General features: G+C 44.8%; 1 protein-coding gene across 3 annotated transcripts in view; it reads right to left on the minus strand.

Moving 5' to 3' along the window:
- RBM48 (RNA binding motif protein 48) overlaps nucleotides 1–25,973 on the minus strand; it is a 125,793-nt gene that overhangs the window by 69,523 nt on the left and 30,297 nt on the right. For all 3 annotated transcript variants that reach the window (XR_014970048.1, XM_085631053.1, XM_085631054.1), the window contains exon 4: nucleotides 4,774–5,291. Coding sequence is in view for 2 of the 3 variants with exons in the window: in XM_085631053.1 (XP_085487179.1) it covers nucleotides 4,774–5,291 (518 nt within the window). In the remaining variant the exon portion in view is untranslated. The remainder of the gene's footprint in view (nucleotides 1–4,773; nucleotides 5,292–25,973) is intronic.

Raw genomic sequence — 25,973 nt, forward strand, 5'->3', positions numbered from 1 at the left:
TTGGATGTGTTCGCTGGATCTGCAAGATGCATACTTTCACGTCCTGATCAATCAGCATCACAGACAATACCTACGATTCCTGGTGGGATCCTCTCATTACCAGTTCAAAGTTCTGCCTTTCGGGTTGAAGTCAGCCCCCCAGGGTGTTCACGAAGTACATGGTGGTAGTAGCAGCCGCACTGCGTCGCAGGGGCATTTTTGTGTACCCCTATTTGGACGACTGTCTGTTCAAGGGTCCTTCTCCAGACAGCGTGAGGAGTCATTTCTTGAACTGTCTCGAGCTGTGTCACCAGCTCGGCCTGCATGTGAATTTAGACAGGTCAATTTCACAGCCAACGCAGAAAATACATTTCTTAGGAGCTCTGCTAGACTCAGAGGTAGGAAAAGTGTTTTCTTCGGAGGAGAGACAGTGTTCCCTCATATAGAAATGCAAGCTGGTTCTGTACACCAGAAAACTGCCTGTATGTCGGATTGCCTCCCTGCTAGGGTCGATGGCATTCTGCATCTTCCTGGTTCCCAATGCCAGACTACGAATGTCTCCTCTTCAGCAGGATCTGGAGGACAAGTGGGACCAACCGACAGCTCGCTGGGACGACAAGATAATTCTATCGAATGCTGCACGAGAGTCCATACCTTGGTGGATGAGAAAAGGAAATATGCAAGTCAGAATTCCTTTTCATCAATCTTCGCCTGCTCAGACGTTGATCACAGATGCCTCACTGCAGGGTTGGGGGGGCACACATGGGTCCTCTCCAGACTCAAGGACTATGGTCTCCAAAAGAGCGATCCTACCACATCAACATGCTAGAGCTGACAGCTGTTCACCTAGCCCTCAAAGCTTTTCTTCCCTCGATTCAGGCAAGCTCCGTATTAGTACAGATGGACAATACAACCACAATGTACTACCTGAACAAACAGAGGGGAACTCGCTCACGCACACTTTCACTGGAGGTTCAAACACTCTGGCATTGGCTCCTGGCGCGGAATCTGTCAGTCACAGCAGTCCACCTGCCGGGAGAGCAGAACGTGAGGGCGGATGCTCTCAGACGTCACTTCGAAGACAGAGAAGACTGGGTTCTCAACAACGAGGTCGTCGAAGACTTCTTCCAGTCATGGGGTCGTCCCACCATCGACCTCTTTGCGGACGACGAAAATACGAAATGCCGAGACTTCGCCTCAAGGTTCTACCAACCAGGATCGAAAGGGAATGCCCTTTTGATAGACTGGTCAGGGGCATTTGTGTACGCTTTTCCACCTCTTCCGCTAATCCCGAAGGTGGTGACCAAGCTGTCTCATTCGTGCACGAGGATGATACTGATTGCCCCGGACTGGCCGAGGCAATGGTGGTACCTGGACCTTCTGCACCTAATCAGAATGCCCTCACAGGGAGCTGCCGTGCAGACCGGACCTGCTTTCCAAGATGAACGGGTGGATTCATCACCCCAACCTTCCCTCACTGAGCTTGGCAGCATGGCTCCTGAGGTCCTCCAGTATGGCCACCTAGGACTACCGCAGGACTGCATGTCCATTTTGAAGGAAGCAAGAAGACCGTCCACGCGGCATTCGTCTGCATGCAAGTGGAAGCGGTTTTATATGTGGTGTGTGCAAAACAATTGTAATCCAACCAAGGGTCAGGAAGAGGTCATCCTTCCTTACCTACTTTATTTGGCGAAAGCAGGGTTGAAGTTTTCTTCCATTAAGGTTCACTTAGCAGCGATAACTGCATATAGACGCTCACCTTCTCAACCTTCTTTATTTCATTTGCAGGCTGTTAAGGATTTCTTACAGGGTTTAAAGAAGGTCTACCCTCCGGTCCTGCCTCCTCCACCACCCTGGGAGCTAAACCTGGTGCTATCGAAATTGATGGGTCTGCCTTTCGAACCCATACACAAAGCAACCTTCCAACATCTTTCTTGGAAGGCGGCTTTCTTGGTAGCGATCACGTCGGCTCGCAGAGTGAGCGAAATACAGGCTCTCTGCTCTAAAGAACCTTATACAGTTTTTCCATCTTAAATAGGGTCGTGTTGAGAACGCACCCCTCTTTCCTTCCTAAGGTGGTGTCAGATTTTCATGTGAATCAGACCATCTCTCTACCCACCTTTTTTCCCCAATCCCTCCACTTCAGCTGAGAGGGACTTACACTCTCTGGACCTGAAAAGGGTTTTAAAATTCTAACTGGATAGGTCCAGATCTATGAGAAAATCTGATCAACTATTTGTTAACTATGGGTCGATCAGAACTGCTTTTGCAGCTTCAAAGCGGTCCATCTCCAGACGGATAGTTTCATGTATCAAACTTGCTTATCAATTAGCGCAGAAGCCCCTTGGGTTTAATCCCAAAGCGCACTCTACCAGAGGAAAAGCGTCTACCACTGCTTTTCTTCATAATGTGCCCATGTCTGAGATTTGTAAGGCGGCAACTTGGAGGTCCGTCCATACATTTACGAGGCACTACTGTCTGGATTCAGACACCAGAACAGACACCCAAGTAGGCCAGGCCTCCTTGAGGAATCTGTTCAACAGCTGATTTCGGCTGTTATAATAGGTTGGGTAATTTTTACTCTCATTTACCTGCAGGTGGTTGATGAGCTTGCTATTCTATTCAGTGCTTATGACTATTGATGAGCATCCCCTGGAAGAGAAGGATAAGTTACTTACCTGTAATTCTAGTTCTCTTCCAGGGGTATCCTCATCAAAGTCATAAGTACTGAATATTCCCGCCCATGTGCGGGGATCCCGGAAAGAATATAAAATTTATATATATATATATATATATATATATATATATATATATATATATATATATATATAATTTTTTCTCATACCAATGCAGCTCCCAATAGGAGGCTAAACAATGTAATTACACACATGAAGACTGTATTTGCCAATACATATATATAAAAACACAAGAGGGCAAGTAGCACTTGAACTCTGTTTTTTAATGCGCAAAGTACTCCTAAAATAGTAAACTGCAAATAAAGTAGACATTGTTAGCATACAGACTGCATTGTAAATCAGTAGCATAGAAAATGAAAGCATTTTCAACAAAAACTGGCACCGTGCCTTTAAGGCAGCCATGACCCCTAGCCTCCCATCATGCCCCAGGGGTGACAGTTAGGTCAGTTGTTGTTTGTATAACCCTGAAGGTCAGGGCACAAATATATCCTTTAACATTTTAGAAACATCTCATTTACCTGGGGAGGCGGGTGGGCTGCTTATGACTTTGATGAGGATACCCCTGGAACGTATCCTTCTCAACCATAGCTTTGCATTGCCTCATAGATATGGAGTAAGACATAGCAGCGTGAGTCACCGCATTGCCTTACTCTGCATCAAGGAGGTGTTCCATGGGATTTGTGTGGGGTTCCCACGCAACACCCATGGATTTTGATGCAGCCACATATTTACAAAATCAAGTAAACCTGGGGCAGCTCCAAAAACTGACGCCTCCCCAGCGGAGGCGTAACGAGGAGAAATGTTTTCATTTCTTCCTCTTTCCATGTGTGCTGCATTCTGCAGCTCACATAGAAAGAGGAATACGCCTCTCCTGATTGTTTTTGTGAAGAAAGGTGCCCCTTCCTGTACAAGAACAATCCTGCCTATGTTGGTGCTAAGCAGCAATTTGTGTGCCAACGCAAGGGAAAAGGACAGGAATACACCGTATTTAATAAATACAGTGCATGCCTGCCCTTTAACATTGGCATAGAGAAGTAAGAAGAATTGCAGCGCTGCCATACACCAATTCCTCATAAATGAGGCCCTTTGTTTTTAGCTACACCTTAGACCACACCCCCACGCTCACGGACCCTTGGTTTGCTAAACACTGTTTAATATTATTTCCCCACCATCAAAATTATTTGCTGTGGGAATTTGGGGCGTTTATGGTTGTTAATGATGAGGAGTACCAGGTTCTAGAATTTTTGTCAGAAGGAGGTCCTTATGCCTAAAAAGGTTTGACAACTGGGTCTCAGTATCAAAAAGTCTGAAGACCTCTGTTCTAGACTCATTGCTCACAATGAATCACCAGATCAACACCGTATCCCCAGCCTGCTTCAACACCCTCTGCATACTCTGAAAAACGTTCAGATAGATCCTATGTGAAACCAGAAAAACGGTCATGCACGCCCCCATCAGTAGCAGACTGGATTACGGCAATGCTCGCTATGCTGGAATCATCAAGAAACTGCTTCGCAAACGCGAGACCGATCCTAGACATCCCCCATCACAACCACATCACCCAACCAACACCTCTGCTATTTCGATGGTCACTGGCTCCCCTTTGAAAGAAGATTAACTTTCAAGCTCCTCACTCACGCATACAGGGCCCTCCACAACATCAGACCAGCATACCTAAACAACCACCTCTCCTTCCATGCAGCCAAGAGACACCTCCAATCAGGTGACCTCTCTCTGGCCACCATTCCACGCATCTACAAGACCAGAACGGGAAGAAAGTCCATCTCCTATCTCGTAGCCAAGGCCTGGAACGACCTCCTCCTCACCTCTGGCAAATCCCTACACTACTCCAGTTCAGGAGGACCTCAAGACCTGGTCTTCGGATGACCCCAGCACTCAACGGAGCCACCCCCCTCTCCTCCCCCTGCCACCTTGAGACCCTCGCGGTTTACCAACCCTGATTGATTGATTGAATGGTGAACTACGTATAAATGGGTGTCCAAATAAATAAAATAGCAATAGAAAAGATTTTGTGTTAAAATCCTACAGTTACTGACAATGCACAATAAAGATAACTATACTTTTTTTGATTACATACCTTTTTAAGTTTACTTCGAATTGTGTTTGCTGAAAAATTTAAAGAATCGTCTTCCATGTCAACCTTGGGAATTTCTGGTAGCTTTGGTCCGATAATCATTTCTCCTTCTGTGTCTGTTCCAAATAAAGAATACATACTTCCTTCATCTCTTTTTCTCTTACGCTCGTGCAATTGGGTTGTTCTTGGCATAAACCTATTAATTGCAGTATTTGAAGGATTGACTATTTGTTGCACGTCTTGCATGAAATGAGTCTGGTCAAAACTTGTATTACTGTTGTCACTGGTGCACTGGGGTAAGCGTAGAGTAGTCTGTAAATGATCATGAGAAAAAGCGACTGTGGTATTTGTGGACACAACCTGAGAAAGTGATGAATCAAAAGGATAACTGGTTTGCTGATACAGGCTGACACAAGGATCTGCCTTGGTTGTGCTGGAAACGGAGGGTCCTCTTTGATACTGGGGCCCAAATTCCCTTGACACCACAAGTTTAGGATCCGGTTTCTTTTCCACAAAGCAATCTTTAAAGAAAACAAGTTTAAAACAAAATTATTATCCATTTAGTTTCTTTTGCAGTGATTAATTAAAATAGCGTATAGCTCAAAACATGTTCTACTGAAATCTAATAATAGATACTCAACTTTTTATGTTCAAATTGTAACACAAAAGATTACCTGGCCTCAGTCAAAAACACAAAACATCCTCTTCACCTAACAAGAGTAATTATAGTATTTCTGAATTCAGTTGTTAATCTTAAGCAAGCCTTGCATGTTTTATTCATTTCTTAACAAAGAACCTGTTACATTAAATCGTCCTGTGACAGTAACACATATTAGATTGAAGAGGAAAATTGTATATTGGCAATTATTTGGTTACTTGTCTCAAACTGGTCTTCCAGCGTTGTTAACTTTAAGAAGTTCACATACAGTAGTTGTAATGGTTTTTAGGTCTCGGCCTGCGTGGGCTGCGCTTGCACAGTCTCGCCGGCGAGTTCTTATGTTTCTTAGTGTGGGGGCTTGAACCCGCCCCTCTTCTCCATTGGCTGGCTTCCTAAACGGAGGCCAGCCATTGGAGGAGAGGGGCGTCTGTCCATTTCAGCCACATTTTTTTCGGATTCGGGGGCGTGTTTTTTAGTTTCTTTCTCTCCTCTGGAATGTAAACAATCCAGCCAATGGAAAGAGGAGAGAAAGCAAAACACGCCCGAATCCGAAAATGACGCTGCGTTTCTCCGAGGCATTTCTGCTTGACCTCGGAGAAAGATGGTGGTGTTCATGGCGTCATCCCCGTCCACCATGGTACCTCGAACACGGCCCGGCTGGTGCTCGTCCCCTCCCCCTGCTCTCGGCTCCCTCGGTGCTCCTGTGTCCGGCTGCTGCTCTGGTCTCCTCCCCTGTCCTCTCCGGCTGGCGCTGTTCGCTCTCCTCCCCCTGGCGCTCACTCCCTCTCCTCGGGCGCTCACTCCCTCTCCTCGGGCTAAAGATGGTGGTGTTCATGGCGGGCCGAAGCTACCCCGTGACGTGACGCGCAGCTCTGACGGATGGGCCTGCTCTGGGAGAATCTGCGGCCCGCCGCTTGGGTGATTTGTCCCCTCGCCCTCTCTCGCCTCAGCGCTGCTGCATACTCTCGGCCCCTCCCTTCTCCTGGGCTCTCCCCCCCACCCTACGCTCCTGTCTGGGTTAAGTGAGACCCTCGGGGTCCCGGCGTCAATTTATTTTGGAGGATGCCCAGGTGAGTCAGCAACTAAATTCCTGATCTTTAGCAGCAACAATTTAGTTTGTGTTGAGAGCTCCGTAACGGAGCCAATAATAATTATTTAAATAATGCTGTATTAGAAATCGTAGCCATCTTTCATTGAAGTGCGTTTGGAAATGCTGCTTTTGCCTTCTGACCTGGGCTTGAAAGCCTCACGTCGGATGCCCTGGACTCCGGCCCCTTTGCTGCTGCCGAGCAAGGGCGGCAAGCAGAAGCCGAGGCCGCAACCCTGCTGGATCCAGTCCTCTCCAGGGCACCACCTCGGTGGGGCGAGGCAATCGCAATGGGGACCTATATGCCTTACAATGATGTCTTACTATAAATGAGAAATGAGAGCACGCTCCGGAACCGGGGATACCAAGACAGAAACTGTGGTGTGTGCTTGAGGATGCTTGGAGGCTGTGGTGTGTGCATATGGCTGTAATGCTTGGAGGCTGTGGTGTGTGCGTGTGGATGCTTGGAGGCTGTTGTGTGTGCGTGTGGATGCTTGGAGGCTGTGGTGTGTGCGTGTAGCTGTAATGCTTGGAGGCTGTGGTGTGTGCGTGTGCTGTAATGCTTGCACAAAGTAATGGTGTTTGCACAATTGAGCGTGTTCGTGCTCCTCCATCGGCACCGAGTGAAACCCACCTCTAGCTTGTGTTGGGTGTGATTGTTAAAGTGGGTGTTCCGGAGAGGACGCGGCCCCTGGTGCTGGCTGACGGGCGTTGAGACGTGTTTAGCAGACTGATCAGTGTAAGCTTGGTGTACTTACTGGTAGCAGCGAGTACGGAGCTTGGAGTATTGCTGTTTAGGGTCTTCATGGTTGCTGGAACATTGTGGGTGTTGAGGAGGCGAGCGCTTAAGGTGTGACCTGGTGAAAGGAGCAGAAACTGCGTAAGAATGCTGCGGGGTGTTGTAAGTTGTGGTCTCGGGGGTGCTTTGGAGATTGGGAACCTTGTGTATGTTGGGATTGGTTTGCTGTGTGGAATGTGTTGGTCTCGAGATAGGTCGTATTACCATATGTTCTCCTAACTCTTTCTTTTGCGGTTCTCAGCCGACTTAAGGGTTCTGGGGCAGGCTGCGGGCTTTGTGTTTTATGTGGTTCTTGGATGTAAGGCATGAGGAGAAGTCTCGCTGGGTGCAAGAAGTGGGATCAGATTCAGGTGTTGGACTGAGGAAAGTTCTTTTCTGTGCGAGTAGTGCATGTGGCGCTGCTTTACATAGTGCACGTAGCTTAGTGATTATTCAGACTTGGGCCTGCTGTGGTGTGTGCCCCTTAGGTTTGTTCATGTGAGAATGTATTTACTTAAGTATGGCAGTCGCACGTCACGTACTTAACATTACATTTGGGATGGTTAAGGCTCCCCATTAATCTCGTAGTGATGTTGGTGCAATATGCTACCTGCAAAGCCATTTGAATTATGCAACAGGAAAGGAGCCAATTATGTTGCAGGATTGACTAAATTATGGGGTACTACAAGGCATATTATGCATCATAATGCGGTGCATTTTGTGATGGTATTGCTTAATTAGTTTGTCATGTTAATACTGCATGGACAAAGGTTTTACACCATTAGTACCAGTTTAACAGGCGAGTACAGCCATAAGCAACAAAGAGACCAGTTAACATATGAACAGGGCCTTCTAATACGCAGCAACAGTTGCTGCAGCGTTTTTTTCATTTGGTAACTTTTGACCTGTTTCAGCTAGAACCTACACTTCTGCATATTGTGCAGCAGATGATTCGTTATGTGGCAAATGAGGCAAACCCATAATTGTGCAGAAAACTGCACTGCCGCAGAATCGCATCGTTAGAGTGGCTCTGGGTACCAGCCCTATCCACCAATATTTGCATTGACATTGTGGTGCAAACATAGATGGGATACATCTTCTGATATTTGTCCCGTGTATGACTTTCAGGTATAATTAGGGTTCCCAGTTTATGGTATTTTGTTTTTGCCTTTTCCATTTGTATTTCTATGTATTTGGTTTTGCTAATGGTATAAATATTCATACATATTTAATTTGGGTTTTGTGGACTTAACATTACATTTGGGACGGTTAAGGCTCCCCATTTATCTCGTAGTGATGTTGGTGCAATATGGTACCTGCAAAGACATTTCAATTATGCAACAGGAAAAGAGCCAATTATGTTGCAGGATTGACTAAATTATGGGGCACTACAAGGCACATTATGCATCATAATGCGGTGCATTTTGTGATTGTATTGGTTAATTAGTTTGTCATTTTTACATGTTAAAACTGCATGGACAAAGGTTTTACACCATTAGTACCAGTTTAACACGCGAGTACAGCCATAAGTAACAAAGAGACCAGTTAACATTTGAACAGGAGGTGAAGTGGGTGCCACTTCTGCTTTGGCTCCCAAGATCAATGTGTATGTGTCTAGATCTATGTGTGTGGCTCTCTATGTGTGTGTGTGTGGTTCTGTGTGTGGCTCTGTGTGTGTGGCTTTGTGTGTGTGTATGTGGCTCTGTGTATGTATGTGTGGCTCTGTGTGTGTGTGGGTGGGTGGCTGTGTGTGGGTGGGTTTGTGTTACTATCCTTGTGGGGACTTGGGTGTGATAACACACTCACGCTGTGGGGACTTGATTGCACTGTGGGGACCTGAACCCAGGTCCCCACAAGGCAATGTCTTCTAAATGATAAAAAATGGCTTCAGGAACATCTGTGTCGATTTTTACAACTTTTGAAAAAATTGCCTTGTGGGGACCTGTGTTTCATCAAGTGTGTTTAGATTTTTGCTCAGCTCTGCCCCTGTAGACAGGAGGCGGTACTGCAGTCTTAAACACACTTTGCATTTAAACACACTTTGCTCACCAGAAACACATACTAACAGCAGAAAGGACTGCATTTAAACACACTTTGCCAAAGTAAAAGTTGCATAACCCTTTGTTTATCCAAATATTTTCCATTCAAATTACCTTTTGCTATATTGTTTAAAATGAACTTATTTTGCTGGATTTACTCTAAAATAATAAGAGAATACCTAATGGCTAAACGCTTTTTCAGAAAACAGTCAGGGTTTGATTTTATTTTGCTGTACAAATACAAATGATGTGTAAGCACCCTCTGTGACACTTTTCATGCCCAGAAAAGAGTTTATTCACCAGTGCAGTATTAGGCAGGACTGCTTGCTGAATTAATGACCACTGTAAAAAGAGCATACACTCAGGACCACTGCAGTGACAGTGTGGTGCAGGAAAATATTGTTAGCGTCCAACAAATGATGTGCCATGAAAAGGCAAAGAAAACAAAAAATAAGAGGCATATTATGAAATTAAGTCAAACACACAGGGGCAGATTGACAAGCCCCTTGCGCTGCCAGTGCGTCACTTTTTGTGACACACCGGCAGCGCATTCTTCTGCCCCATATTTACAAGGACAGGAAAAGCCACCCTGCATGGCTTTTTCTGTCCTTGTAAATACAGCCCCTTCATACACAGCATTTTGCGTGAAAGGGGCGTTCCCTGGGTGTTGCTGTGGGTGTTCCCACGCAACACCCATGGAACCAGACACATTTCCAGATTTACAAGAAATCGTAAATCTGGAAATGCGTGTGAATGCTACGCCTCCCCAGGGGGAGGCGTAGGGTGGCGCAACAATGAGAAATGTATTTATTTCTCCTTGTTTTTTTTCCTCTTTCTAGGCATGCTGCGTTCTGCAGCACACATAGAACGAGGAAATAACTGCTAATGATTGTTTATGCAGAGGAAGGTGACCCTTCCTGCACATAAACAATCCTTTAAAGAATGACGTTTTGTAAGTCCTATGGGACATATCAGCAATAAAAAATTATCGCCGCTTTTGCGTCCATTTTTGGACGAAAAGCGGCGATAATTTTATCACCTGATCAGCAAAGTCACACTATTGCGTGAAACCTTGCCTGATCGCCATTTCCCTTAACGCCCATCTTTGCATCTCTAATGAGATGCAAAGTGGGCGTTCCTCCCCAGAATAACTGGAGAAATGTCGTTAAGCCACATTTCTCCTATTATCAAGCCTCACGCAAAGCAGCATAGCGACAAGAAAAGTAGCGATAACCTCTGTTATCGCTACTTTCCTTACGCCTGCTTTGAAACTGACTTAGCCATGATATCCTATGTAAGGTGGATATCATGGCTAAGTATGTGAGGCCCTATCAGCAAGCTATCGCCAAAAGTTATGTGATTATCGCTGGATTTCCAGCGATAATCGAACATTTGGCAGCTTGCGCTCTGAATTTTATCGCTTTGGAGATCAGCGTTGCTAATAGCACGCTATCTCCGCAATAAAATTCAGAGTTGGCCGGCGATAATTATCCTCACGCTAAGAGCGCTGAGCGATAATTATCGCGGCCCTTGCTGATATGCCCCTATGTATGCTAATGCAGCACACATAGAAGTTGTAAAACACCATTTCTGATTTTTTATGTGCAGGAAGGGTTCCCTTCCTGCACATAAACAATCATCCCCGTGACGCAGGCATCCTTGCACCATGGTGCAAGGGTGTCTGCATCAGCGAATGGCAGCAGTTTTTGCACCAACACAGGGGGAAGCACAGAGATGCGACATATTGTTGTAAAAATGTCACATCCAGTGCTTCCAAACTAGTGCAGCGCAGCAAAATGACTTACTACACCGCGCTGCGTTTATTTATTGTAAATCTGCCACACAATATTTACTAGCAATTTTGTCTTTATGACACGTTACAATTTTGATAGATAATGCACGTTTTTTAAGAAATAATCAGCAAATTCTGTTCGAAATATTATACACCAGCAACATAATGGGGTTTCTGCTTTGAGGAAAAAGAAGAACATATTTTTAAAACGGTCTGCGTATGACAAATATATTGCAATCTAGAGAAAACATAAATATACTTGTAATAAAATGTGCGCTTTTGTCATTCTACACTTCTCGTTTATGTTTTAAAACTTGTCTTCAGTGTTGGGCATAAGCTGCATTCACACTGCAGAGCCTCTGGGCGCGCCTGTCTTCATTAAGACACATTTCCTATTTAACACAAATGTTTAACTAGGAAGAATCTTTACATGGAAGCCCTGAATCTTTTAAAAAGAGATGCGATATATTAGATATTATTTTAAAATGCGAGTGCCCTCTTTGACCAATTACCAATTGCGGAAAAGTCTGTAACATAAATCACTGCATTTAGAATAGTTCCTGTAATTTACACATGAACACACATCAAATGAAAGGAAGAATTTCCTGTCTAAGAAGAAATTCTTCTTCACATTGCTTTTAAGCGCTAGTTACAGCATGCAAGCCGTTTTTTGCTCCACCAACTACACAAAGTCCTTCCCCCGGTCTGCCATTGGAGATGCTTTTATCAGCCTTGAGAGGAAGTTCAAGGCAGGACTTCAGGATGGGCAGCTGCCCCCATACAAGCAGTCACCTGCGCATAACAAAAGGCTCATTAGCATGTGAAGAGGCCAGTGCGCCGCCGGAATCCTTCACACTGCAGACTGGGGGATGGGCCCTGTGCATAGAAACACCTTTGAGAATCAAGGAGCGTCAGGTGCCTGTGATCTGAGACCCTGGCTGCAGCAAGGATGGGGCGAAGGCCTTCAAAAAGGGGCTGACTCGTAACCTCCAGCTCGCAGCGAATTTCTTTAAAAGGAATAAAGCAACATGCAAACGTTTTAGGTGCATAGTACATGTAAATGGATCTGTTCTTCAAATATATGTACATTTGCAAATAATTCCTTCTGTCCATGCCAACAGCTGGTTCAGGCGCTTGCATTAAGTAAAAGGAACATGTGTCTGTAATCCCTTCAAAAGCTGAACACCGACATATTTTGTAGCGTTGTCATAAGAATCTCACACTGAGCACAATGTGCACTACAAATGGACAGATGAAGAGAAGGGCAGATTGGAAGGGATGGAGACTGAGATGTGCAAATGCATTTAAGGGGAGAGGGGAGGGACTGCAGACAGAGCATGAAAGGTTTGTAGAGTGTAATATGAGGAAGGTAAAACATAGGAAACCTGTCAAATGAAGGAACACGAAGGAGAAAGTGGAAAGAGCTGGGGTTGAAACCGGAGAAAGGAGGGAATTTGAAGTCTGGTACGTGGAATATACAAAGAAGTAGAAATGGTGCTATCTAGTGTGCTATGGAACATTTGTAAATACAGAAAAACATATTTGAGATTTAAGAGGGTGAAGAGTCTATTGTAGCCACGGATGCAAAGACAAAGGGTAGTAATAAAAAAGACTGATTTCAATCTGCAAAGCAAGCTGCAAAAAATAACTTGCAGAGTACCAAACCATTTGTAATTTGTCCAACATTATAAGAAAGGCCGAGGAAAGGGAGAGACAGGGAGAGAGAGAAACAAAGAGAAAGAAGACAAAGATAAAGTCGGAGAAGGAGGGTGGGGAGAGAGAAAGCAAGAGAGACAAATCAGGGGGAGTGAGAGAGAGAGAAGGATAAAAAGACAGGGAGAGATAGAGAAAGACAAAAGGAGAGAGGCACAGAAGAGAGAGACGTGGAAAGATATAAAGAGAAAGATATGGGCAGACATGGAAAGACAGAGAATGCCAGGAATGTAGGCAGAAAGACAAGGATAGATAGACTGGGAGAGTCAGGGTAGAAAAGAAAGAGACGTAAAGCCATGGAGAGCCCGGAATAAACGAGAGAGAGAGACACACACACAAATATGTACAGAAAGACCACGAGACAGAAAAAGACAGCAAGAGACGCTAAGAGAAAGATTGAAAAAGACTGGCAGAGAGACACAGAGATAGTGGAAGAGAAAGATAGGGAGAATACTGGACAAGAGAGACCAGTAGGGTGAGAAAAAGTGAGGGAAAGTCTGAGAAAGCAGGTTTTACAGAATGATAACCACAGAGCGATATATATGGAGGAAGTAAGAAAAGAGAAAAACAGCTAGACAAAGGCAGGGAAAGGCGGAAAGCACGAGGGGGGGCAGAGACACAGAAGGATGATAGAGAAACACCCAAAAAATAGGCTGCAAGTGAAAAAAAGGCGAGACAGGCACCCCCTGAATTCACTATGTCCACCATTCATTCTATTTGTCTCTGTTCATGGTTATCTGTCTATTCATTGCTCCCCCTCTATCTGGTTTCACCTCTATCTGTCTCTTCATCGCTAGCTGTCTCTCTGCCTCTCTCCCAGTTTGTGTCTGTATCTCTCTTTATCTTTGTCTCTGCTCCCCTCATGCTGCCCATGCTCTGTATCTCGAAGTCTTAGGAGCTGATTTAGAGTTTGGTGAAGAGGATACTCTGACTCAGTGTAGAGAGAGTGCCCTCTCTTCCAAACTGAAGGTTCACCCACCTCATTTAGAGTTAGGTGAACCTTCGGCATGCCAGCAACTGAGACCACTTCACCTCCATCACTGACAAACTCTTCTGATGGCCTGACGGGACCAGTTGCCTATGGTCCCTATGGCTGCATTATGTGGCCAGAGAAGTATAAAAGAAAGGCTCTGACACGTTTGTGGTTGTTTTGAATATAAAAACTTTGTTGGCAATATTGCTGATGAATGTTGCAATGCTTATGATGATTACCTTTGAATGTCTTTATTGTCCCTATTGATTTTTAATAGTGACATGTGGCTTAATTTATTAACGTGGAGACGCACTGACAAAGCCAGTAGGTCTGCCTTATTTAAAATGACATCCCCTTGTATTGAGCTATTGCAGCTGGCAAAGTTGGGGTATTGCAATTATTGGGTTCAGAACCCGTCAGGAGTGTTATGAAATTTGAGGATGTCAACAATGGGATTTCCATCTAATTTAGGCATATATTTGTAATTTGATGCATAGTATTTAGTAGTGTGTGTGTAATAAATGTTATTTTCCTTTTTAAAAGAATAGGAACTGACAGGAAAATATTTTGAGTGCTGTTATTGTTACTAGTCTGCACCACCTCCCCAAATATGCCTTTGACTGCTCTGCTAAATTACCCTGATAGGGCCTAGTGCTACAATGGGGTACCTGGCTCCCAGTTAACAGGTAATTGCGAAATTATTACTTGTGCAGGACCCACATACTTCACAACTAATAACCTAATTACTTATATTGGATGGGATCCAACACCCAGATATCACTATAGTTTTGGCCCCTTCACGACCACGCTGATCACCTCTTTCAACAAGAGTTTTTCCAAAATGGCTGACCTGATTTATATTAACCCCTTCAGCGCGGCGCGGATTTCCGCGCCACGCTGAAGGTTCCGTGCGCGGGCGGGGCCATGACGGAACGGTCCGTCATGCGCACAGCGCAACCGACGTGCATGACGGAACCGTTCCGTCATGCGCGTCGAAGGGGTTAAATAAAGAAAAGCAAACTTTCATTGTAAAGTTCTAATGTTTTGCCAAATTTGGTGTAATTCAATTCAGCTGTTTTTTCTGTATCACTTCCTAAAACATCCTACAGGAATTAACATGTTTTAGGACACCCCGTTTCTTGGCCATATTTTGGTGACGATTTATCAGCAAACGCCAAAGTTAATTTCAAAACAAACAAGCATTAGCAAAGACAATAGTCTGCTAGCCTTTTGCAGTTCTTTCTTTGTTCTATTATGGTTTGTGCTAAACTTTATTATTAGGAAAGCAGCAGGACTGTCATCAAAAAATATCATTTGATTAATGCAACAATATTTGGGGGTTTAAACCCCCCCCCCACAAATTACTGTAGTAGCCCCTGACACAGAAGTGGACTGCTTTGTGTGTTCATGTGTTTCTTGTGAAAGGGCAGCATATCATACTTATCAGTAAAGTCAGCCCAGCCAGAGGCTTAAGTGTGTTGGCCAATTGCAGCTAGATGAAAAATGTAAATGACACAACAACAGTCTAATGGAGGAAGTCTGGTTGAAACCTCCTATAAGTAACTATTTTATACATAAACTTTTAGAAACATCAAAAGGTTTTGTAAAACGCTCTTCAAATAGAGATGCTTATTAAGACAGACAGATAAGGACGCTTGCAAAGACAGATAGACAGACTTGCAAAGACAGACACATAGGGTGTGATAGATAGATAGATATATAGAGTTGTATAGATAGATTTGTACAGATAGAGTTCTATCACTGTGTATAGATAGATTGAGTTGTGATCGAGTTGTATAGATAGAGTGTGTATATACAGATAGAGTTGTATGGATAGAGTTGTTTAGATAGAATTGTATGAATAGAGGTGTACAGATAGAGCTATATAGAAAGATAGAGTTGTATTATTATTATTATTATTATTATTCAGCATTTGTAGAGCGCATAGCTACCCTCGGTCATCCCAGCGCTGGCGACTGAACAGAGAAATGGGTGGAATTATAGGACCGACTGTTGAAATAACCAGGTTTTTAGAAGTTTACGAAACGGAAAGAGATGGGGTTCTAAGCGGAGGTGTGGGGGAAGTGTGTTCCAGAGTTTTGCCACATTGAATGAAAAGGATCTTCCTCCGCTTCTTGTCTTCCTGAATTTGGGAACCACTGCAAGATTGAGATTAGCTGATCGCAGGTCCTTCTTAGGGCGATAGGGGGTGATGAGGGATCTGTTGATGGCCGGGCCAGTTCCCCACATAGTCTTATGAGCAATGCAAAGAGCCTTGCATTTTACTCTTTCGGGAATTGGCAGCCAGTGTAGTGTATTTAGGGATGGTTTGGCTGACTGGATTTTTGGAATCCCGAGCAGTATCCTGGCGGCACAATTCTGAGCAACTTGAAGCTTCCTTAATGTTGATTTGGGAGCCCCTAGGTAGAGGGAGTTGCCATAGTCTAGTCGCGACAGGACCAAGGCCTGAATCATGATTCTTTTTACAGCTGTTGCAAGGAGAGGGAGGATCTTTGGAAGTAGTCTGAGTGTACCAAAGCAAGCCCCTGTCACCCTCACTTCTTGGTGGTCAAATTTGAGAGAATTGTCTAGCCGAACACCCAGACATTTTATCCTAGTTTTGGGAGTTGGGGGGGGGGGGGGGGGGCTAGGCACTTGGTCCATATCTGTTTAAAGTCCATGCTGGAGTGGTTACCTAGGAGCATGAGTTCTGTTTTTCCTCCGTTAAGTTTGAGATAGGATTGCTCCATCCAAGATGCCACTTTCTCCAGACATGTTTCAAAGTGGGAGGGGAAATTATGGGGGCCATTAAGAGTGATGACCAGCTATGTGTCATCCGCGTAGGTGACGATTTTAATCCTGTGAGGCAGGATGATCTCAGAGAGTGGCCTCATATATACATTAAATAATGTGGGGCTCAATGAGGATACCTAAGGGACTCCACAGCTGAGCATTGCCTCCCTTGAAAAAGTTCAAAGGTTCTGTTGTCTAGGTATGATTGTTTCTAGGTGAGCGCCTCATCTTGAATCCGTAACCTCCTGAGTATCTCTATTAAGATGGTAAAATTGACTGTGTCGAAGGCTGAACTTAAATCAAGGAGGATGATGGCAATTGCTCCTCCTTGGTCCAGGATTTGTTCAGAGTCTTTGACCACGGCCAGAAGGGCCGTTTCAGTTCCGTGTTTAGGACGGAACCGATCTGAGTGGAATGCAGAAGGTCATAAGTCTCTAGAAAGTCAGAAAGAGTAGCGTTCACATGTTTTTCTAAAAATTTTACGATCGCCGGCAGCAGCGAAATTGGGTCATAATTTTAAGTCATCTGGATCTATGCTGGGTTTTTTCAGTAAGGCTTTGACCATGGCATGCTTCCATGGACTGGGGTCTAATCCCGTGGAAATGGACCGATTTACAATTTCCAAAATAGTAGGGAGGATCACATTTCCTGCTTTATGTAGGATGTGTGGGGGGCTGGATCTAGAGGGGAACATGATTTTATTTGGGAGAACATTTCTGACAACTTATCCAGATTCAGAATTGAGAATTCCTTAAGCACATATTCTGGATGGAGCATGGGCTTGTCCATTAATAGGAGATCACTAGGGCGGGGTGCTAGGGAATGTAGTATAAAGCTTTTAGATTTTTCCCTGAAAGAAATCTGCCACTGCATTACAATGATCTGGGGAGTCCACGAGAGCTAGTTCAGATTTTGGGAGCTCTAGGAGATCTTTCGCAGTGCAAAAAAGTTCCCTAGGAGTATTAGCGGCAGCGGTAATGATGCCTTTGTAGTAGCTGGACTGCGCTGCTTTTATTTCCTTTTGATAGCCTTTTATGGCTTCTCTATATTTTAGTTTATTCAGGACCTGATAGACTTTCCTTTATTCCCTCTCCAGTCTTTTGCATGTCTGTTTAAGTACTCGCAGCTTTGGGGAGTACCAAGTAGTCTTTTCCTCCATAGTTTTGTGGCTGGGGTTAGCTGGGGCGACCATATCAAGTGAGGCCTCAATCCAGCGAGTAAAATTTTCCGAGGCTATGGTGAGATTTAAGTTGGCTTTAGGTTTGAGATTGCCAAGAGCTATTATCCATGAGTCTACAGAAAGTTTAGCCCAAGGGCGTACTTTCCTATTAATGACTTTGATGCCCAGTGGTCGCAATAAAGGGCTGATGCAGAAGGGAACCAGGAAATGATCCGACCAGGGAATGCAGACGGGATCGCCCACCAACAGTTCGGTGCTGTTACTAAAGATAGAGTCTAGTGTATGGCCTTTCTTGTGTGTAGGGCCTATGACCTTCTGTGCAAATTGAATAGCTAGAAGGTCCTGGGTGAGCTACGATGCATCCGCATTATTGGGGTCATCAAAATGTAGTTTGAAGTCCCCCATGAGGGTGCTATTGGGGGACATGCCCACTAACGTAGCTGCCACCTCAGGAAGGGATTTAAGAAATTGGCCGTACCCTCCTGGGCTGCAGTAGATGAGAACTCCAGCAAAGGAGTGGGAGGGAGATAGTGAGATGTGAAAGAAAAGGCTTTCACAGTCCAGAATGATTGTATAGACAGAGTGGTATAGATAAAGTTATAGAAAGATAGATAGATAGGTAGATAGAGTTGTATAGATAGACAGATAGATAGACAGATAGACAGACAGATGGACAATGATGTATACATAGAGTTTTATAGATAGTTATAAAGATAGAGTTGTTAAGGTAGATATAGTTGTATAGATAGAAAGAGTTGTATAGATAGAGTTGTATAGATAAATATATAGACAGAAAGAGTTGCATAGATAGATAGATTGATCAATATATAGATATAGTTGCAAAAGTAGATAGTGTTATAAATAAATAAAAAATCATTTACAAAGTGCCTGGTTACACCAGCTGGCCTGTCCCCGCGCTAAGAACTACTACGTAATGATGGCTGAGAGGACCCAAAAGCAGTGAAACCGGGGCAATACCAACATAAGACCTCAGAGCTGGATAGCCAAGTTTTCAATCTTTTTCGGAAAATGTTCTCTGATGGCTCTACTCAAAGAAAAAGAGGTAATGCATTCCAGTTTTTGTCTGCCAAATAACAAAATGAACGTGCACCCATTCTTGCTCTTTGGATTTAGAGACTTTAACCAAGTGAGCCCACATTGACCTAAGGTGACGCCTCGGATTATGGGGGGACAAGAAGATCATGGAGATAGCTGGGTCCTTTGCCCAGCAGAATCCGGTGGCAAAAGCACACGGTTTTAAAAATAATTCTTTTATTGACAGGCAGCCAGTGCAGGGAGTCAAGGGCTTTCACAGAGGAAGCTCTCCTAGGTAAGTTGAGAAGTAGGCATGCTGCCGCATTCTGAATGGGTTGTAGCCTATGGAGACATTTTTTTGTTGCTCCAAGATAGAGAACATATCCATAGTCCAACTGGGACATATAAGAGTGTGGACCAGAGTTTTCCTGGCTGAGATGGGGAGGATGTCCAGAGTTTTCCTCAACATTTTGATTTTTGATTTTTAACTTCCTCCTTAGTGATGGGTGTGGGACCCAGTGTCTGGGGCCACCACGCTGACGACCATATGGAAGGGAACTTCCCTACGACCAAGATCTCAGTTTTAATGCGGTTCATCTTAAGGAAATTACCTGACATCCAGGAAGCAAGGTCCCTCAGACAGGAAGAGAACTGGATGGCTGCATCTTCTGAGTTGTGGGATAAAGTGACAACAACTGCGTTGAGTCTGGCTCAAAATTGAGTACTGTGGGACCCCTTGTGAGAGTGGAATGCTTTTGGACATATGCGGACACTGTGCAACTTGAAAACTATGATCCTGAAGGAAGGAAATCATCGACTTTAGAGTTGCTCCCTCCAGCCCACCTGGCCAAAGTCGCTACAGGAGCAGTTTCTGGGATACCGTGTCAAAGGCTGCGCTGAGGTCCAGCAGGACCAAAGCTACAGTTTGGCCATCATTCGCATGACTGCATAGTGTCTTCATAGCGAGGAGTAACCCCGACTCTGTAGAGTACGTGGATCTAAAGCCTGATTGCGTGGGGTGGAATAGGTAAGCTGGTTAATATGCGCAACCAATTGCGTGTTCACCACCTTCTCTGCTATTTTAGAGAAGTAAGGCATTAGTAAAATAGGACGCAAGTTATCCAACAAACTCGGATCTGCAGATTTTTTTTTTAAGGGGAGGACAATTGCTTGCTTCCACTTGCTCAGGACCTCACCACAATGGAGGGATAGCTCCAGAAGTTGCTGTACATAAGGTAGAATTATGTCTAGCCCTTCCCTAATGGTTTTAGGGGAAGCTGGGTCCATTGGAGAACCAGATTTGATACTTAGATCTATACCTTTTAAATCTTTCAGCGAGGGGCCGAAACTCTGAGGTAGTTGGCCCCAAGTACAGAAGTTCTCTCTGATTGGGAAAAATTGCCATTATGGGCCTCATCAGGAAAGGAATCGTATATTTTAGATACCTTCGAAGCAAAGAAGTCAGCAATCTGGTTACACTACTCTGGAGAACTAATGGCAGAAGCCATGGTTCTCTCTAGGGAGGATAGGTCTTTAAGGATAGCAAATAATTCTCTAGAGGAGTTTTCCGCCTGCATTACAATAAGCAGCGCAGGGTTTCCTAATAAGAGACTGGTTGTTTTTTTTTTGCTACCTTATAAGCAGCCTTATTGCTGTCAGATTAGTCTTCCCTCCATAGCCACTCTAAGCGTTTGCAAGATTTTTTGACCATCCTTAAATCTTTATTGAACCATGGTACTGATTTGGTTAGTCTCTGAAGGGTATTGGAAGTCCATGGAGCAATTACATCCAATGTGTCAGCGATCCACTTGTCCACTGCTGAGTTAGCAGCATTAATATCTTCTCCCAATTGAGGCCTTCTCTGCTGAAGGGCTTGAATAAAGCTCTTAGTGTTGAATCTGGCCCATTTTCTGCTGGGAACAATTGAGCCTATTCTAACTTTGAGGGGAGGTTTGACTAAAAAAATAGAATGCCACAAAATGGTTATCGGACCAGGGAACTACAATCGAGGCATCAGCCACTAACTCTAAGCAGTTTGAGAAAATAGGATGTAGTAAGGGACCCAATTGATGTGTCGAATAAGTGGATAAGCCTCATTTAGCCAAGTTTCCGTAAGAAACATGGCATCAGGTTGATTGTCTCCAATATAATTGTGAACTTCAATCTTATGTTTACTAAGTGACCTACACTTAGTAAACCTACACTTGGGACCTACCCTTAATACAGTCGATTTAAATGGGCAGTGAGTACAACATAACTAGATAGGGTTATACAGGTAGATCAATAGGGTTATACAGGTAGATCAATAGGATTATAAAGGTAGATTGATAGGGTTCTACAGATAGATAGATAGATAGATAGAGATAGATAGATAGATAGATAGAGATAGATAGATATAGATAGATAGAGATAGATAGATAGATAGATTTGTACAGAGTTACATAGGCTTTCTTCAGTGCCCGCCTCATTTCAGCTCTGGTATTCCACTTAGGGGCAGGTCTTTAATACCAAATAGATGTTATTTCATTGGATTGCAGTGCTGGCCCGTCTCCACGACTTCTGGCTGCGCCCATCCTGCAATAATCTATGTTGGGTTTTGTGCTTCCTGTAGCGAGAGCAAATACAGTGATTTGCATATATGTACACCAGGTGGTGTCCCAAACAATGCTGGCTCCGGATGAACACACCAATCCAGCAGGTAGAACAGGAGACAGTGAAGGTATGTCTGACCCAAATCACCTTCACGCAGTGGGAGACTGCTTCCTTTCTCCCAATGTGTCTGTAAAATGCAGTGAGTTTCTTATGCCTTCTGGGGGAGGGGGGGGGGGAGGCGACACACTCTTGTTTCAAACAAAGACTACACTTTGCAAGCTTTACTATATATATATATATATATATATATATATATATATATATTCACCGAAAAAACCATAGGTTTCACACATGTTATAGTTAGCTGGACATTTCACTCGTAAAAAACCAATGAAATTCCCCCGTTATAGTTACTGCAGGCAACTATAACTCACGTGATCGCAATCCTCTGCTGATGACGTCAGATATTACATCACTGTATTTAGACACTTATTTACCCATGTCTTCTTCCATTAATCTTTAGCTATACATATATTACAAATATTTATTTTCAGCAAGACACATATGTCATCAGTGATGTAATATCTGATGTCATCAGCAGAGGATTGCGGTCGCGTGAGTTATAGTTGCCTATAGTTGGTTTTTTACGAGTGAAATGTCCAGCTAACTATAACATGTGTGAAACCTATGGTTTTTTAAGTGAATTTGCAAGGTTTTTTAAAAGCTAATTCGTAACTATAACGTGTGTGAAACCTATGGTTTTTTCAGTGAATTTGTACGGTTTTTTAAATGCTAAGTTATGTTTTTATTTTATTTTTTTTTCAGGTTTTTCAAACAAAACACATTTTTTTAAATCGCGAGGTGCGCGCACCCTGCGCGCACGGGGCGCTTCGCGCACCGAGCGCCCACGGTTCGCAGTTTGTGCCATGCGCGCAGGGTGCGCGCACCTCGCGATTTAAAAAAATAAATACATTGTTTTTTTCTCCCTTGGGGGTCCTTCTGTGACCCCCTGACCAAGGCTAGGGGGTCAGGAACTTTCCACTCTGCCCCCTTTTCACGTTCTCCACCTTTGTTTTTCACCCCCTCAGACTGCAAGAGACAAAATGGCGGCCAACACTTCCTGGTTTCGACAGATTCGAATGTTTACCGACATCTAACAACCCATCAGAATTGCACTCGCGCACGGCAGGGTGCGCGCACGGTGCACGCGTATAGATATTGATATGCTTTTAAATGCTATTTTCTCAGGAAATACTGAACAGATTTAACCTGCAAAAGGCACTTCCTTGACCTTATGGCTACCTCTCTGCCAAATTTCACCTAATTCTGTTCAGCCGTTCGGGCTGTAGCTCTGACTAAAGGTCCTATGGAAAAATGCATGGGGAAAACGCGTTTTGGGACCCCCCCTTTTTCCCAGCCCCCGCTTGACGAATCACCCCGAGACTTTCAGGGTAGGAGCTGAACGGAGCGCCCCATTAGTTTTGAAAATTTCGCGAGGATTCGTCAACCGGCGCCAAAGTTATTCAAAATAGAATTTCGAGATTTCCTATGGAAACTAGGTTGTAACTATAACTATCTACTGGCGACCGCCAGTAGATTATATATATATATATATATATATATATATATATATATATATATATATATATATATAAATCAACTCCAGTTACCATCCAGTACAGGGACTCCATTCGTATTTAAAAGAGAGTCTCTTTTTATTTCGGTTGTCATGTAACGCGTTTTGCCTGTATCCACAGGCTTGCTCACACCAAAGACGCTGCGCCATTTGCATATTTTTAAAACCACAGACTCCTGATCATGTGGGTCGCTGTCTCCATAGCCAAGGAAGACAGACTGCAGTTCCCATCTTGTTTAATACATATTTAAAAGACATTCACTGCTTAAAATCACCTTAAATGTACCAATTCATGTATTTTATATTTGACAATGTATACCCGATATTTACTAAGATTATAAACATTTTCATGACATTCATTAGGCAGACCGGTTTTTGGCAAGTGCCTGCATCATCCTAAGTCATACTAACAAACTTCATGATTTGAATATTTTGTGCAAATCTCCACTTAAATAGTTCATCTCTCATCTACATTTTTCTAAAAACACCATATTTAAATTCATAGGTATTCTTAAAATATATACACTAATACAACACCTCTAAAAATCAATTCTTTTCAGAGAGATTCCATATATGTTTCATAATTTTGTTCAATATGGATTAAATCATATTACTCCATGCACTGTGCAATTTATTTGCTTTCTTATTTCTGATTTGTTCGTTCCAAACGATAAATAACCATTAATTGATCACACTGGATAACCCCTTCGCTGCTAGGCCTTTCCCCCCCCCTGTGCTAAGCCTTTTTTGGGCTATTTGGGGTAGTGCGCGCTTAGGCCCCTGTAACTTTTTGACCATATAAGGTATCCACGCCAAATTTGCGTCCTTTTCTTCCAACATCATGGGGATTCTAAAGGTACCCAGGGTTTGTGGATTCCCCTGCAAGGGTCCCAGAAATTAGCCAAAATACAGCAACATTTTGTTTTTTTGTGAAAAATGGGAAAAACGGGCTGCAAATGAAAGCGTCTGGGTTTTTCTCTGCAAATGGTATCAAAAAATGGTTTGTGGGGCTGAAATAGCCATTTTCCCAGCTTTTAGGGAATGACAGACTTTTGTCAGAAAACCAACTTTTTTTACGCAGTTTTGGCATTTTTCTGGGACATAGCCTATTTTTGCTATTTTTTGTGCTTTCAACCTCCTTCCAGTTAACGGTAGAAATGGGTTTGAAAGCAATAATGGATCCTGGAAAGCTAAACATTTTTGAAAAGTAGACAAAATTCTGAATTCAGCAAGGGGTCATTTGTGTAGATCCATCAAGGTTTTTTTTTATAGAAACTAACAGTTAAATATAGAAAAAATTGAAGATTAGTTGAAAAAAAACAGCCTTTTGTGTCAACGTTTTCACCTGTAACTTCTTCTAATTATGACAGCTCTTTGAAAGCAATATACCGTTACATCCGCTGGACCTTCCTGGTTGTGTCCTGGCCGGTCTCGAAGCCTTCAGCGCGGCCTACCTCGATGACATTGCTGTCTTCAGCGACCACTGGGCCGCGCACCTAGGACACCTTGGGGAAGTCCTGGCTGCACTCCAAAGAGCCGGGCTCACAATTAAGGCCAGCAAGTGCCAGATCGGTCAAGGATCTGTGACCTATCTGGGCCATCAGGTGGGGAGTGGCCAGGTGGCCCCCCTCCAGTTAAAAGTGGACGCCATCCAGGCGTGGGAGCCCCCCGCCACCCAAACCGCTGTCCGGGCATTCCTGGGCCTCACAGGCTACTACCGACGCTTCATAAAGGATTACGGCAGCATTGTGGGCCCCCTTACAGAACTCACTTCAAAGAAACAACCCAAGGCGGTGCACTGGACGCCCCGCTGCCAGACCGCATTTGATACTCTCAAAGCGGCCATGTGCGCTGCCCCTGTGCTACAGGCCCCCGACTACAGCAAGGAATTTGTAGTCCAGACCGATGCCTCGGAGTACGGGGTCGGGGCAGTCCTCTCCCAGCTGGACGCCAAGGGCCTCGATCAACCGGTGGCCTTTATCAGCCGCCGACTGCTGCCGCGAGAACAGAGGTGGAGCACCATCGAGCGGGAGGCCTTCGCTGTGGTATGGGCTCTCAAGAAGCTCCGGCCCTACCTTTTCGGTACCCACTTCAGGGTCCAGACTGACCACCGGCCCTTGCGGTGGCTCATGCAAATGCGGGGCGAGAACCCCAAGCTGTTACGCTGGTCCATCTCGCTGCAAGGGATGGACTTCACTGTTGAACACCGGCCCGGCAACGACCACGCCAATGCTGACGGCCTGTCCCGATTCTTCCGCCTCGGCGAGGAGAACCCCCAAGAAGATGGGTGACTCTCCCTGCCTTCAGCTGGGGGGGACGCGTGTGGGAGCCGGCCTCATGGCGTGGTCCTGTTTCCCCGCGCTAAGCCGCACGAGGTCCCATGCACATCGGGGCTCCTCCATCTTGGATTGCACGTCACTCCATGTGACCACCTGTATGACCCTGCTCTACCCGGCCTCGGTCCCAGCGAGGCCCGACATCTAGATGCCAACCCCTGGCTCGGGGGATACCACGCGAGCCCTTCCCACTCCCGGCGGAGGGCAGAATCGATGGGACCCCCAACCGTCTCTCCACACCTGGGTGTGATCACCCCACAGCTCTCTGGGGCCTGGCGCCTCTCCTGCTGGGCGTCTGGCCGCCCCCTACCCGGCCTCTCCGCCCCCTCCGGGCGCACGGGTCCAGACATCAAAGGGCTCTCGTCCTATATCTGGGGCGACCCGACAACAGGGCAGTAGTTGTATCCTGGAGTCAAGAGCCCTGCTGATCGGATCGCGGCTGACCCTATGGAAGAAGACTCACCCTGAACCACCACTTGAGCCCTGCTGACGACGTCGCGGCTCCACCGTGCTTAAAGACCTTCACGAACCTTTGGGGCCTGCTGACGCTGTCGCGGCCCGACCTTGTTGAACCTTACCACCAGAGCCCAG

The sequence above is a fragment of the Triturus cristatus genome, chromosome 10, assembly GCF_964204655.1.
Source record: "Triturus cristatus chromosome 10, aTriCri1.1, whole genome shotgun sequence".
NCBI lineage: Eukaryota > Metazoa > Chordata > Amphibia > Caudata > Salamandridae > Triturus > Triturus cristatus.